We start from the raw sequence: 15,080 nt of genomic DNA, 5'->3' as shown, positions 1-15,080 counted from the left end.
CATACTTTCTTCTTTCACAGATCTGCAATCTTCCTGAGGGTACCTTACTATTTCTAGTTTATACATGACCTCAGTTTCCAAAGATGCACTGGCAACACACAGCTTCACCTCACCACCATCTCATTCTCTGTTTGCCAATAGCCAATACCAGTTGAGGAGTAATCCTCTCCTAGTAAGGATCAGAACATTTAAAGCCATCATAACTGTACCATCACAAGTGCCACCTCTACCATTCTAAACTTGTCTCAATTTAACTGTTATGTACAATACCATCCATGCTGTTGTAAGCTCTAGCCTTGACTCTTTCAATCCCCTCGAGCGTTTCTTCTGCGAACTGTAGATTATATACATCTTGCAGCCCACTTCCTAACTTGTACCAAGCCCCATCTGTCCATTATTCTTGTCTACACTGGTCAAACAATAGCTCAATTTAAAATAACTTGGCTTGGTTTTAGAATTATCTATATTCTCTCTCTCCCTCTCTCCATACCCGTTGTGTCCTCCTGTTCCATAACTCTGATAAATCCCCACTTTTCCACATTCTAGTGTCCTGAACATCCCTAAATTTAATTTGGTAGCTGAAGACCTAAGCTCTGAAGTTTTCTTAAAGAAGACTTTCCACAACTTTACATCTCTTTGAATCACTTCTCTCTGGAAGGTGATTCCGGACTGTCAAACCTGCCACGGCCAGACATAAAATTAGCTTTTTTCCACGAGCTCTACTACTCAATAACCAAAAATCTGTAGCCTCCTTTTGCTCTGGTATTTTATTTAATTCACATGTTTAATCGATAATGTTTTATTATTAATGTTTAATGTTTTATGTGCCATTCGTAACTGTCACTGTATGTCATGTTGTCACTTGCGGGCGGAGCACCAAAGCACATTCCTTGTATGTGAATACTTGGCCAATAAACACATTCATTCATTCATTCATACATTAGCTTCTTCAAGACTCCCCCTGCGATCTATCACTTTTTACTAAGATTTTGGTCATCAGCCACTACACTCCATTTTATACAATCACTGGAGACAAAAGTGAGATTTACTCAAACAAACCAAATGCCACAGCCAGTGCAGTTCCATGCATGAAACCACATTACCAATGATGAATGTGCATTGCATAAAGATAGAAAATTGTATCATCATTCCTAAGCACACGTTTACGGCCATTAATGTAGTTGAACAATATGGTTTTTCTCTCATTATCCACCACGTTAGTTTTAATCAGTTAATTTGTAGTACTATTTTATTTTAGATATAACAGTGAGGTACAACAACAGGCACAAAGGCACATAAATTAGATATTTGAAGAATACACTTGCTGTGGATAAATATAATAATTCTAAAGGAATGGATTGTAATTTAGAGGAAAGATAATTCTTTTTGAAGACCAGCAAATTATTTTGCTTAAGATAGGCCACTATTTACATTTAACTTTTATAGTCTGCAAAGCAAATTTGTTTGCAGCATTATTTGTTCAACCTATTAAAAAAAGAATTCACTTCATTATCACTTTCAAAATATCTTGACATTAATACGTACAATGTAATTCAATAATAGAAGTAATGAGTTGACTTAAGTTGCACATTTCTCAAACACATGTACAGATTCAAAATGAACCGTGTTTGAAATTGTTCTGTAATGAACTGAGAAGTGCAATAATCTGTCGCATCTTAAATGTAGTCAAAGTCTTTTAGAATAGTAAATTTCACACTAATGTGTTAATTAAATGTTTGCAATCGTCCACACAATGGCATTTTCATCTCATAGTTTATAAATCATTCAGAAATTGAAAGTGCATCGAAAAGGATTGAGCATACATTTAGATGCCTCACAAAACAGTGCTACAGAAGAGGTCTAATGTGTACTAATTTCATTTTTTACCTTACTATATGATATGCCATCAAATACAGACGTGATTTCTGCTGGGGTTGATACAGTAACAATGATTGGATGGGATGATAACAAAGCATCGTCGGCCATTACGGACAAGACATCATCTGTAAGAATCTGATCTAACTGTGAAAGATAACATTGGAGATGTTATTAATCAATCACTGTGTCCAAGTTATCTTATCAGAGAATTATAGAAACATACAGCACAGAACAAGACCATTTGTCTTAACGTGCCCATGCCGGCAAAGGCACTTTAAGGCACTCTGTTGGAGGGTCTCGACCCGAAACGTCACTCATTCCTTCTCTCCAGAGATGCTCTCTTTCCCGCTGAGTTACTCCAGCATTTTGTGTCTATCTGCGCTTTAAGGCAAGTTTGGATAATGTTACTAACATACTATATTGTTAACTTTTGACACGATAAAATCAATTTGAAATTTAAATAAAATGGTAATAATTGAATTACCTGTAAATAATAAAATCTTCCTTTGCATTATAGTTTTTAATTGAAAGAAAATATATATTACTGTACAGTCAGTGACTGTGTTAATTGAATATTTAGCTTTATAGCTTAATGATTTATTATCATTCAAGCTGTAACAACTAAAATGAACCCATGGCTATTTCACCATACGTCTTCAACTACATTTCAATTGTACTGAAGGTAGACAAAAAAGCTGGAGAAACTCAGCGGGTGAGGCAGCATCTATGGAGCGAAGGAATAGGCGACGTTTCAGGCCGAGACCCTTCTTCAGACTGATGTCGGGGTGAGTGGGGGGGTGCGGGAAAAAGAAAGGAAGAGGCGGAGACAGTAGGCTGTGGGGGAGTTGAGAAGGGGAGGGGAAGGAGGGAGAAAGCAAATAGGAGAAGTCAATGTCAATACCACTGGGGTATAAACTACCCAAATGAAATATGAGGTGCTGCTCCTCCAATTTGCATTTCGATTGTACTGATATTCACTGCACCTTTTTGATGTAAATAAGCTAAACAACTTTCTTTTTTATTTGATAATAATTGTTTTCCCGAAGATATACTTTATCCACAAAATATACACAAATATGGCACAACAAACCAGTTTCAGAACAAGTTGTTTGATTTATATTATGTCTGTATGCCATCAATTTTCCTTTACCTACACTACCTGAGCAGAAAATCTGAGGGTTTTTGTTACATTGCTTTCCAACCCCTTATTGTACAGAATGATAGGGCCTGAAGTTATGGCTTTTTCCAGTGGTGTCTTTGTGCTGCACTAATATTCAGTACTTTACCCCAGGGATTTCGGGACCTTGGAATGTGCCAGCCTGCAACATCTGGTTGTCAACAATTCCTTGCACAAGAAAGACAGTGACTTTTCAGGGGTCCTTAGCAGCCGCTCTTCTCACAGTAGATGGTGTTAATGTCAGTGATCATGCCTGCCTCTTTGTAGGGTGCGTCAGGCAATCCTTGTTCGAGGAATACTGTGGCCCTATCCCCAAACTCTACCTCTGCTACATCGAAGATTGCATTGGTGCTACCTCCTGCACCCTTGCAGAGCTCACTGACTTCATTCATTTCAACACAAACTTCCATCCGGCATACAAATTTACCTGGAACATTTCTGACATCTCCCTACCATTCCTTGACCTCACTATCTCCATCGCAGGTGACAGACTACTGACTGACATCTACTTTAAACCCACTGACTCCCATGGCTATCTGGACTACACTTCTTCCCACCCTGCTTCCTGTAAGGAATCTATCCCCTACTCCAATTTCTCCGTCTACTCCGAATCCGCTCTCAGGATGTGTTCCACACCGGGGCATCGGAGATGTCCTCATTCTTTATGGAACAGGGGTTCCCCTCTTTGACTATAGATGAGGCTCTCACCAGGATTTCATCTATACCCCGTGACTCTGCTTTCACTCCCCATCCCCCCACTCGTAACAAGGGCAGAGTCCCCCTTGTCCTCACCTTCCACCCTACCAGCCGTCACATACAACAGATAATCCTCCGCCATTTTCGCAACCTCCAATGGGATCCCATCACTGGCCACATCTTCCCATCTCCTCCCCTTTCGGCTTTCCGCAGAGACCACTCCCTCGTCCCTTCCCACCCAAACTACCCCCTCCCCTGGTACTTTCCCTTGCAACCGCAGGAAATGCTACACTTGTCGCTTTACCTTCCCCTTTGACTCCATCCAAGGATCTAAAGTCTTTCCAGGTGCAGCAGAGGTTTACCTGAGCCTCATCCCTCATCTATTGCATCTGCTGCTCTAGGTCTCCGCTTCTCTACATCGGTGAGACCAAGCGTAGACTTGGCGATCGCTTCGCCTAACACCTCCGCTCAGTTCGCAATAACCAACCTGATCTCCCGATGGCTCAGCACTTCAACTCCCCCTCCCATTCTGAATCTGACCTTTCTGTCCTGGGCCTCCTCTATGGCCAGAGTGAGCACTACCGTAAATTGGAGGAGTAGCACCTCATATTTCGCTTAGGTAGTTTACACCCCATCGGTATGAACATTGATTTCCCCAATTTCAGGTAGTCCTTAGCTTTCTCCCTCTTTCCCCTCCCCTTCCCAGCTCTCCCACAGCCCACTGTCTGTCTCCACCTCTTCCTGTCTTCTTCCCACCCCTCCCACCCCACATCAGTCTGGGGAAGGGTCTCGACCCGAAACATCACCTATTCCTTCGCTCCATAGATGCTGCCTCACCCACTGAGTTTCTCCAGCATTTTTATCTACCTTCGATTTTTCCAGCATCTGCAGTTCCTTCTTACACCTTTACAGACAACATCCATTTTTGATCTCAACCTAAACTAAAAACAGGCTTGGGTGGCAGCTACAGTGCAGGAATGGATTATGGGTCGTAACAGTGCAATTTCCATATGCAAGAGGGAGTACCTCTTTGAGACTCACTCCTACCTTCTGCCTCACCTTGGCCACCAAATTTAATCAATCCTAACTTCTCATCCAACTACCATGGAAGTCTTCAATCACTCTCTTCACAGTGAGAGAACTCTTTGTTAACTCCTTGCACAAACAAATTTTGACTGGGTTAACACATCACTGACACTCCCATTAAATGAGTGGGAGCAGGAACTATCACAGAGCGTGTGTTAAGCATGTATCCCACAATGTGATTTCAGAACCTATTTGAAAAAAATAACTTACCATTAACCAATCAGGCATAGCTGAATTCACTCCAATATACTCGAAATAACTAGCAAATCCTTCATTCAGCCACAAATCATCCCACCAATCCATTGTGACAAGGTTTCCAAACCACTGCAAACACAAATACACATGTTGTTAAGATGTGACTGAGTTTAGTTTCAATATATTTGGTTTCAGTAATTCTGAACCATTTTGTGCCTCATTTCTCCATCTGATAGCCCTCAACATTTTTTAATAATGACATGACATGTATTTTTCATTGAAGTTACAAATCTTCTTATCGAGTCCACATCACAAGATTAGAAATTGTTCAGCCAGAGCTGAACACACTTCTCAGCATCTGCATACAATGGCGTCTTGCTCTTCTTGTGCATGGTGCTGGAAAGATTGGTGGAAACAGGGCTTTGACGTCAACTCTCTTTCCTTGACCCAAAATTACAAATAGAAATGTAGAAAAAAGTCCCCTTCATTACTATTTTTCATAATATTAATTTGATTGGAATACTTTTCTTTTGCTATTTCTGCATCATTTTTGTTGTAAATAAGCACGATTACGTATAAATCATGTTGATTAATAAAATACAAGTAGATCAAACGATCTTTTAAAATTTAACGTCGGTTGCTCTGTATTTCTGATTGTTTTGAATCACTTTGAATCACTTCCCTCTGGAAGGCGACTCCAGCCTGTCAAAGCTGCCACAGCCAGACATAAAAACAGCTTTTTGGTAGTAGCTCTACCCAATAACCAAAAATCTGTAGCCTCTTGCTCTGGTATTTTATGTAATTCACATGTTTAATCGATAATGTTTTATTATTAATTTTTATCTGTCATTCCTAACTGTCACTGTATGTCATGTTGTCACTTGTGGGCGGAGCACCAAGGCAAATTCCTTGTATGACAATACTTGGCCAATAAACTTATTCATTCATTGTGGTTTCCACATTATATACTCAGAATGTCAGTTTCTAAAACCTGCTCAAACACCTCAGTCTCAGAAGTTTCTTACAGTACATCATCTCAAAAGTTTGAGATTATGTCTGTCTTAAAGATTTTTATCGAATGAATATTTGGATCCATCAGTTTTGTTACTGGTTAATTGATTTATGTTTTATAACTCGGAAATCATGGCAGTTCCCATTAACTGCACCTTAATTTGGTGTTAGTATTCCCAACCAGTGGGGACATACCAATTCCAGACTCACCACTAAATTAGGTGAGACAATCATGCCAGGTTACAGAAGACATTTACGACAAAGCATAAGTTTTAAGAAATATTTCACTATCTGCAGCTGTTTATAGATTCATGACATGCAAAAGTTGAACGTTACTGGAAAATGAAAGTTGCATTCTAATTGTACCTGATGAACAAGTTCATGGGCAATAACTGAAGCAACCCGTTGCTGATTGTAGGAGGAAGATTCCTTTGCATCAAATAGCAGGTTCGTCTCTCGGTAGGTGACCAGGCCCCAGTTTTCCATTGCACCCGTCCCAAAGTCAGGGATAGCAATCATATCTGCATTGAGAAAGTGTCAAAACGCATATGTGACAAAATGTATAAGCTACATTTATTTCATCTTGACTGTAAAATATATATAAATAATTGTGAAGGCCCACAAAAATGAGCCAAATGCTCAAAAGGGTCCCAGGACATTGTAGTGGGAGTGGTGAGGTTTTGCTGGGTTCAGATGATTAGCATTTGCAATAAGTGGATCGGAGCTGTGCATACATCCTCAGTGTCAGAAAATAACATTCCAGCACCAAAATACATTAAAAAAAATAAGTCCAATATTTGAGAATGTTTTCGCATGTTTTCACATGTTAACCTAAGGCCACTGCAAACTCCAGCAAGCAAAAAGTTCATTTTATTTTTATCAATATACAGCAACGAGCGACAGGAGATTCTGATATCTGGGATATGAAAACATGGTGCCATGAAAACAATATCAGATTCAATTTAATTGTCATTGTCAGTGTACAGTACAGAGACAACGAAATGCAATCCATTATTAAATTGTAACGCACTGCTTAATGTTTTTATAGCAGCCGATGTACATATAGTATTGTACATTGTGTATGCAAGCAAAGAATCTCACTGTGCTTAGTCACATGTGACAATAAAGTATTCCTATTCCTATTGAAATATGGACAGAATTCTGGCAAAATAAAATTAATTTCTTTACCTGTTCCCCAGGCAACATACATGATCTCTATTAAGAAGTCAATGTTATCTCAGGTGAAAGGGCAGCCTGCTTCACCAAGAAACAAGTTAAGAAATCTGAAAAACAATTCTGATTTGGGGATAGCTATGCCATATTATTGGCCTATCAAGATCTTGGGCATTCCTTTATAATTTGTGATGGTAAATAACAATAGTATTAAACAGAGTAAAAGTTGTTAATATTTATTTCACTATGATAGCAGTATAAGATATATAGCATGTTAAGAAATGGCTCAGCAAATATCACCCAAAAATTAGTGCTAATTTTAAGAAACCTATGCAACTGTAGTGGTTATTTAAACTGAATGAATAATTACAATTTAACCAAAGGCTTTAACCTAGTTATGAACTTGCTTCACCAGTTAGAATTAGTTAGCTCAGCTGCTCTGGGAATCAACCCTGAGCCTAAATTTACAGAGGGCAATAGCTAGTGATCATGGAAGACTAATGGAGAAATCTATGTATTTTTCATATGGTGCTCATAAATTTATATTTGCAGCAAGCAAAGAGTTCATTTTATTTTTATCAATATACAGCAACGAGCGACAGGAGATTCTAATATCTGGGATATCAAAAGGGCAACACATTAAGTGGACCAGACATTCCTTTCCAAAGAATTCATAAGTTATAGGAGCAGAATTAGGCCATTTGGCCCCTCCAGCCTATTCCACCATTCAATCATGGCTGATTTACCTTTCCCTCTCAAATACACTCTCCTGCCTTCTCCCCATAACTTTTAAGAGTTTTAACCAAATAGATTTCTGCTTTATGTGATAAAAAGATAAGGAAGGAACATTCAAGGATCAATTAACACTGTGAATTTCAACAACTCCAATAATGTTCATTATAAAGACGTTATGAAAATCCTAAGCTTTGAATGTTCCACTCCAAACTCTCCCTGTGCATCTCAATCCTGCGTTAATCTCCATTGTGACAGATTGTTGGCTCAAAATCATCAGTTGAAAATGTTATGATTATTGCAAACTATTCATCTTTATATTTATAATCTGTGACGTTGACCAATCCTTCTCTTCTGTTTTTTTTAATTATTTATTTATTTAAAAAAAAAATATTAGAAGTACAGTAAATTACAATAATATACATCAGATATATCTTATTACATTTGTTGTACCACTTCATTTTTCGAGCTTTAAAAAAGATAGAAATAAAAGAAGTAAGGAAAGTGAGCAAGAATCGTAAAGGTGCAGGAAAGTGTTGGGGTAAGAAAGCCCCTTAGGGAAGAAGTTAGAGAAGGAAGTAAAGAAAGGAAATAAGACCCTAGAAAGAAAAGAAAAAAAAAAGAAAAACAGTCGCTCTATTGTAACACAAATCTCCGCAAAAAAGGATATACCAACCATATATATATATATTTTTTTTAAATTTATTTTATGCCCCCCGTTACCAGATCCTGGTACCATTTATATTTTAAATTACTATTGCACCTTATGCTTGTAATAGTTCCATAAATGCAGACCACGTCTTTTGGAAGTGGTCTGCTTTGCCTGCTAGGAGGAGTCTCATCTCTTCCAAGTGTAGTGTTTCGAACATGTTTGAAATTCACATTTTTATTGTTGGTATTGGAGCATTTTTCCAAAATTTGAGTATAAGCTTTTTTCCCCATTATTAGCCCGTAATTAAGTAAGTTCTTTTGAAACACGTTTAATTCGGGGTTACCTTCCGATATTCCAAAAATGATCCATTCTGCTTTTGGTACAAGTTTTATTTTAAATAATTTTGTGAAGATTTCAAATATTTAGTTCCAGAATTTTTGGATTTTTATACAAAAAACAAAAGAGTGCGCTATGGTAGCTTCTTGTGACTGACATTTATCACAAATGGGTGAGACATTGGGGAAAAGTTTATTTACTTTAGTTTTTGAATAATATAGTCTATGTAATGTTTTATATTGAATTAGAGTATGTCGTGCGTTGATCGAGCATTTATGCACATATAGTAAGTGTTTATCCCAGCTCTCTTTTGAAATTTTTATAGCTAGTTCTTGTTCCCAGTCTCTTCTAATACCATCGGTTGTAGGTATTTCTATATTTAAAATAATGTTGTATAAGTATGATATTACATTTGCTGATTCAGCCTTTGTCTTCATGGCTTCATCCAATAAGTCTGGGGACATATTATGATAGTCTTGTGTGTATTTTTTCAGATAGTCACGAATTTGAAGATATTTAAAATATTGATTATTTTTCAAATTATATTTCAGTTGTAATTGTTGAAATGATAATAATTTTCCTAATTCATACAAGTCTCCGAGCGTTTTGATTCCCATTCTTTCCAATTGTGTAAATGATTTATCTATAATTGAAGGTTTAAACGACGGGTTATTGACTATTGGCATTAAAAGAGATAGATTTCTTAACTTTAGATTCTGTTTTATTTGTTTCCAAGTTCTAATTGTGCTATGTATCATTGGATTTTTATTATAATTTTTGTTATTCAGATTCATTGGTGAGAGGAGAGTCGCTCCTGTATTACACGGGGAGCAGTCCCTCTCTCCATTACAATCCAGTCCACCTGCTGGGCAGAGTTGTCCAGCAGGTGAATCATATTTTTAATATTTACTGCCCAATTATAGTACATAAAGTTAGGGAGCGCTAGACCACCCATCTCTTTTGGTTTACTAAGGTGTGCTCTTTGTATTCTGTGGGATTTATAATCCCACATAAAATTTGTAATGTCTGAGTCTAGTTTTTTGAAAAAAACTTTTTTGGAAGGTATATTGGAATTGATTGAAATAAATATAGGATTTGTGGTAAAAGGATCATTTTTATAGCATTTGTTTGACCTATTAAAGACATCGGAAGCATTTTCCAGAATTTGATTAGATTATTTAGTTTCTTAAGTAAGGGGCTATAATTGGCGTTAAACATAGCATGATAGTTTCTAGTGATTTCAATTCCTAAATATTTAAATTTTTCTGTGGCTATTTTAAAGGGGAATTTCAAGAGATGTGTTGAGTCTTTCGGTTTTATCGACATAATTTCACTTTTGTTCCAGTTTATTCTGTTTCCTGAGAAAGATCCAAAGTCCTCAATTAGATTTAATATGTTTGGTATACTGATTTGGGGTTTTGTGATATACAGTAATACATCGTCTGCATATAAGGATATTTTGTTATTTGAATATTTTGTATTATAACCGTAAATATCCGGGTGTGTTCTAATTTTTTCAGCTAAAGGTTCAATTACCAGAGCGAATAACTGCGGTGATAATGAACATCCTTGTCTATTGCCCCTTGTTAATTGGAATTTCGTAGATAGTATAGTATTAGTTAATATTCTAGCCATGGGTATGTTATATAATAATTTTATCCATGCGATGATGTTCTCTCCCATTTGAAATTTTTGCAATACTTTAATCATATAATCCCATTCTACTTGATCAAATGCTTTTTCTGCGTCCAATGAAATGATAGATAACTCTTGTTCGTGAAGTTTGTGCGAGTGCATTATGTTAAGCAGACGTCTCAGGTTATTAAATAAATGTCTCTTAGGTATAAATCCCGTTTGATCCTCATTTATTAATTTACTAACATATTGACTTAGTCCTCTAGCTAGTGTTTTTGCTAATATTTTTTGATCCGTATTTAACAAAGCAATAGCTCTATATGAGCCTGGTTCTTCTATATCTTTATCTTTTTTAAGTATTAATGTGATCGTTGATTCTGCTTGTGTTTCAGGTAAGATTTCTTTTTTAAAAGTGTATGTATACATTTTCTGTAGACGTTGTGAAACTATGTCGTAAAAACATTTATAAAATTCATTACTGAATCCGTCTGGTCCTGGTGTTTTTCCATTCTTAAGTGTGTTTATTGTGTCTTCTATTTCCTTAGATGTAATTTGTGCTCCCAGTTCTTCTTGTTCCTTCAGTTCTAGTTTTGGAAGGTTACAATTGTCCAAAAATTCTGTAACTTTATTATTGTCTATTAGCGTTTTTGATGTGTATAAATTCTTGTAAAATTGAGCAAATCTTTTATTGATATCATTAGGTAGTGTTAATAATTCCCCTCTATCTGATTTAATCTTTAAAATTGCATGATCTTTTTCCCATTTTTTCAGTTGGCGTGCCAAAAGTTTATGGGGTTTATCCCCAAATTCGAAATGTTCTTGTTTTGTAATTTGGAATAATCTTATAACCTTCTCTGATAATAATTTATTTAGCTTAAATTTCAGTATTAAAATTTTATTATGTTTACCCATAGTTGGATCTTCAGCATTATCTATATCTAGTTGTCTGATTTGTTCTTCTAATTGTCTTTGGTCATTCTTATTCTTTTTATTTTGAAAAGCTTGATACGAGATAATGACTCCTCTAATAAATGCTTTGAAGGATTCCCATAATAAAGTGGGCGATATATCTGGTGTATCGTTTGTCTAAAAAAATAGGTCCATCTGTTTTTTTAGATATATACTCCCTTGTGGGTCTTTCAAAATTTGCGAGTTAAACCTCCAGAACGATTTGTTCGTAGACATTCCTTCTAATTTTAGAAAGTTAGCGGGGAGTGATCTGAAATCCTTCTCTTCTTGATTTACTCATCTGATACTGACCAGTTTTATCTCAATGAATGGTGTAAACCCACCTCATGACCCACCTTGTTTAAGAAGGAACTACAGATGCTAGAAAATCGAAGGTAGACAAAAATGCTGGAGAAACTCAGCGGGTGAGGCAGCATCTATGGAGCGAAGGAATGTGACATTTCGGGTCGAGGAAGGGTTTCGACTTGAAACATTGCCTATTTCCTTCACTGCATAGATGCTGCCTCACCCGCTGAGTTTCTCCAGCATCTTTCCAATTTAACCCATGACCTCACTTTGCAACTGAAACCTTCATTCCCCTCTATGCTCATGCTCTGGAAGACCTACTGTGTATTATCCTTTTTTTCTTCACTTTTCTGGCATCTTCCCCTCACCATCAAGAAAAGCATTTATTTCCCAAACCTAAATGCTTTTCATTACCAGCTGCAATCCTTCCTGTAAGAGTAGGATACCTTTGGGAAGTGAGTTCCAGGACTTAGACTTGGCAATGATCAAATGGCAGAGCAGACCTGGTGGGTTGAATGTCCTAATTCTGCTCCTATGTCTTATGATCTTATCTTGCTCTTCCAATTCCACCCAAGCTCCCAAACCATGACACTCTTACTCAGATCTACGGTATTTACCAAATGAAAAGTACCTTGGAATACTGAACTGAATAAAAGTTGCAATATAAACATAAGTTGTTGCTATTAACTTGCATATTATGGTCGTTGCATTAAAAAAAAGATAAATATAAGAGAAAAATCTAATAAAGCCACCTGCCCCTTCAGTGGTCATGATGATGGTTATGAACTGCTTTAGCGAAACAGTAGTTGGCAATTAAGTCAATGCATTTTTAAGAAAAAAAATTTGGACTGCAGAAAGATTAAAGTTTATGTCTGGGTATCAGTATTGCCCAAATTTTAAAATGCACATGTTCATTTAAGACCTTATGTTATCAAGCCATTTAACTCTGGCAAATCTGTTATAGAACAACAACATAGTTGAAGCATTAAATATTTTTTTATCAGATAATATCTGACTGACAATCATCAAAATGAAGGAAGTGAGGACTAGAGGAGAGGGAGGGGGGGGGGGGGACAAAATGATGTGGGAGGGTGGGAATGCAGTCGAAGGAGGGAAAACATTAGAAAATAAAGGATGAGGGATTTTAATGTTACTTGGCCTTGGATTATGGAGGATCCTGATTGGGTCACATGGGAATATCACAATCAGGTCAGGAATGAACCAGACCTTGACATGCACATCAAGTAAGCTCATGAAAACTACCTACTGTTAAGGACTAATTACGCTTTTAGCTAGCGTATATAATTGCAAGCTTGGATGGGGCAGCCAGTAAGATTACTGGTTTACTTGCGAATGTTTCCAGCAAAAAAAAAAAAGACACAAAGTGATGGAGTAACAGAATGGGTCAGGCAGCAACCCTGGAGAACATGGATAGGTGATGTTTCGGGTCGGGACAGTGGTGGGCAGTTGGGAATGAAGCTGGAAGGAAGGGGAGTGAGGGAAGGAGAAGGCCTGGCAAGCGATATGTGAAAAGAGCTAAGGGTGATTTTGGACAAAGGCCAGAAATGAAAAGACTAAAGATGTGGGACAAGGATAGAAGAGATTCAAATTATGAAGCCAGAGGAAGGAATGCAGGTGGAAGGGGAGAAAAGGGTGTGTCGAGTTGGGGCACAGGGGAGAGTGGATAAAGGCTGAGTGGGAGGGGAATGGGTGTTATTTTAATTTACCTAACATCAGATATTTTAATGTTCATACCACTGGGCTGTAAGCTACCCAAACAAAATATGAGATGCTGTTCCTCCAGTTTGCATGTGGCAGCACTCTGGCAATGGAGGATGCCCAGGACAGAAAGGTCAGAATGGGAATGGTAAAAGGAGTTAAAATGGTTAGAAACCAGGAAATCTAGTTGGGTTTGGTGGACCAAGAGCAAGTGTGCGGCAAAACCATTGCTGAATCTATGTCTGGTGTTGTTGATGTCAAGTAGGCCACATCAGTAACTCTGGGTGCAGTGGATGTGCTTAGAGTGGTGCATGCAAACTTTGTCACACTTGGAAGGACAGCTGGGGTCCCTGGATGGATGTGAGGGAGGAAGTCTAGGGACATGTGTGAGATCTCCTGTGGTTGAAGGGGAATGCATCTGGGGAGGTGATGGTCTGGGTGGGAAGGGATGAGAGAGGCAAGGACTGCAGAGGGAGCGGGTCTCTATATAATGCAGAATTGAATTGAATTTCGGTCTGAACGAATTTTTGTTGCCATGCAGTCATACATATAATAAAAAAAGACAAAAACACACAATAAACACAAATTTAACATCCACCACAGTGAGTTCACCATGCACCTCCTCACTGTGATAGAAGGCAAAAGTCTTAAGTCTTTGTCTCTTCCCTCCTTGCTCTCCCTCTGCGCCGTGGTGGGGATGGGAAAAGGGTGGGGGATGGGAAGTTGTGACCGGTGGTATGGACACATTGGAGGTGGCGGACATGTTGGAGAATGGTGCAATGGACGCGGAGGCTGCTGGGGTGAATGGTGGGGCTTTGGGGAACTCTTTCCTTGTTCCGTCTAGGGGATGGTGGAGCAGGGGTAGTACTCTGGGACATAAAGTAGATGCTGTGAGGGATCAGTGCAAAACTGTGTTTAGAAACAGATATCCGAAAATGGAAAACCTAATCTTGAAAGCAGATGAGACGGAGATGGAAACATTTAGCGTTGAGGACAGTGTTTTTGCAAGAGGCAGGGTGGGAGGGGGTGTTGTTCAGGTAAATGTGGGAAACAGCGGGTTTGTATTAGACGTCAGTTAATAGTTTGTCCCCTGTAATGATGACAGAGCGATCAAGAAAGGGGAGGGAGGTGTCAGAGATCGTCCAAGTGCATTTGTGAGTAGGAATTTAGCGGTAACATTAACAAAATCAGTGAGGAAAGACACAAAATTCCGGTGTAACTCAGCGAGACAGGCAGCACCTGTGGAGAGAAGGAATGGGTGACGTTTTTGGTCGAGACACTTCTTCAGACTTCAGATGGAAGAAGGGTCTCGACGCAAAAAGTCACTCATTCCTTCTCTCCAGAGTTGCTGCCTGTCCCGCTGTTACTCCAGCATTTTGCGTCTATCTTCGTTTTAAACCAGCGTCTGCAGTTCCTTCCTACGCAATGAAATGAGTGAGTTCTGCACAGGTTCACGAAGCAGTTGTTGATGTAATGGGGAAAAGAGTTGGAAGATGGTGCTAGTGTACGTTTAGAACGAGGATTGTTCAACGTGGC

At 38.3% G+C, this 15,080-nt stretch overlaps 1 protein-coding gene across 2 annotated transcripts in view; it reads right to left on the bottom strand.

Moving 5' to 3' along the window:
• The window catches only part of enpep (glutamyl aminopeptidase), a 128,641-nt gene that overhangs the window by 26,659 nt on the left and 86,902 nt on the right, over positions 1-15,080 (bottom strand). For both annotated transcript variants that reach the window (XM_055645385.1, XM_055645392.1), the window contains exons 5-7: positions 6,410-6,564; positions 5,048-5,161; positions 1,888-2,022 (exon numbers count right to left, since the gene is read on the bottom strand). In XM_055645385.1, coding sequence (XP_055501360.1) covers positions 1,888-2,022; positions 5,048-5,161; positions 6,410-6,564 — 404 coding nt within the window. The remainder of the gene's footprint in view (positions 1-1,887; positions 2,023-5,047; positions 5,162-6,409; positions 6,565-15,080) is intronic.

The sequence above is a fragment of the Leucoraja erinacea genome, chromosome 1, assembly GCF_028641065.1.
Source record: "Leucoraja erinacea ecotype New England chromosome 1, Leri_hhj_1, whole genome shotgun sequence".
NCBI classification, from domain to species: Eukaryota; Metazoa; Chordata; class Chondrichthyes; order Rajiformes; family Rajidae; genus Leucoraja; species Leucoraja erinaceus.
Note: the sequence above shows the minus strand (reverse complement) of the source record. Positions and strands in the feature narration are given on the sequence as shown.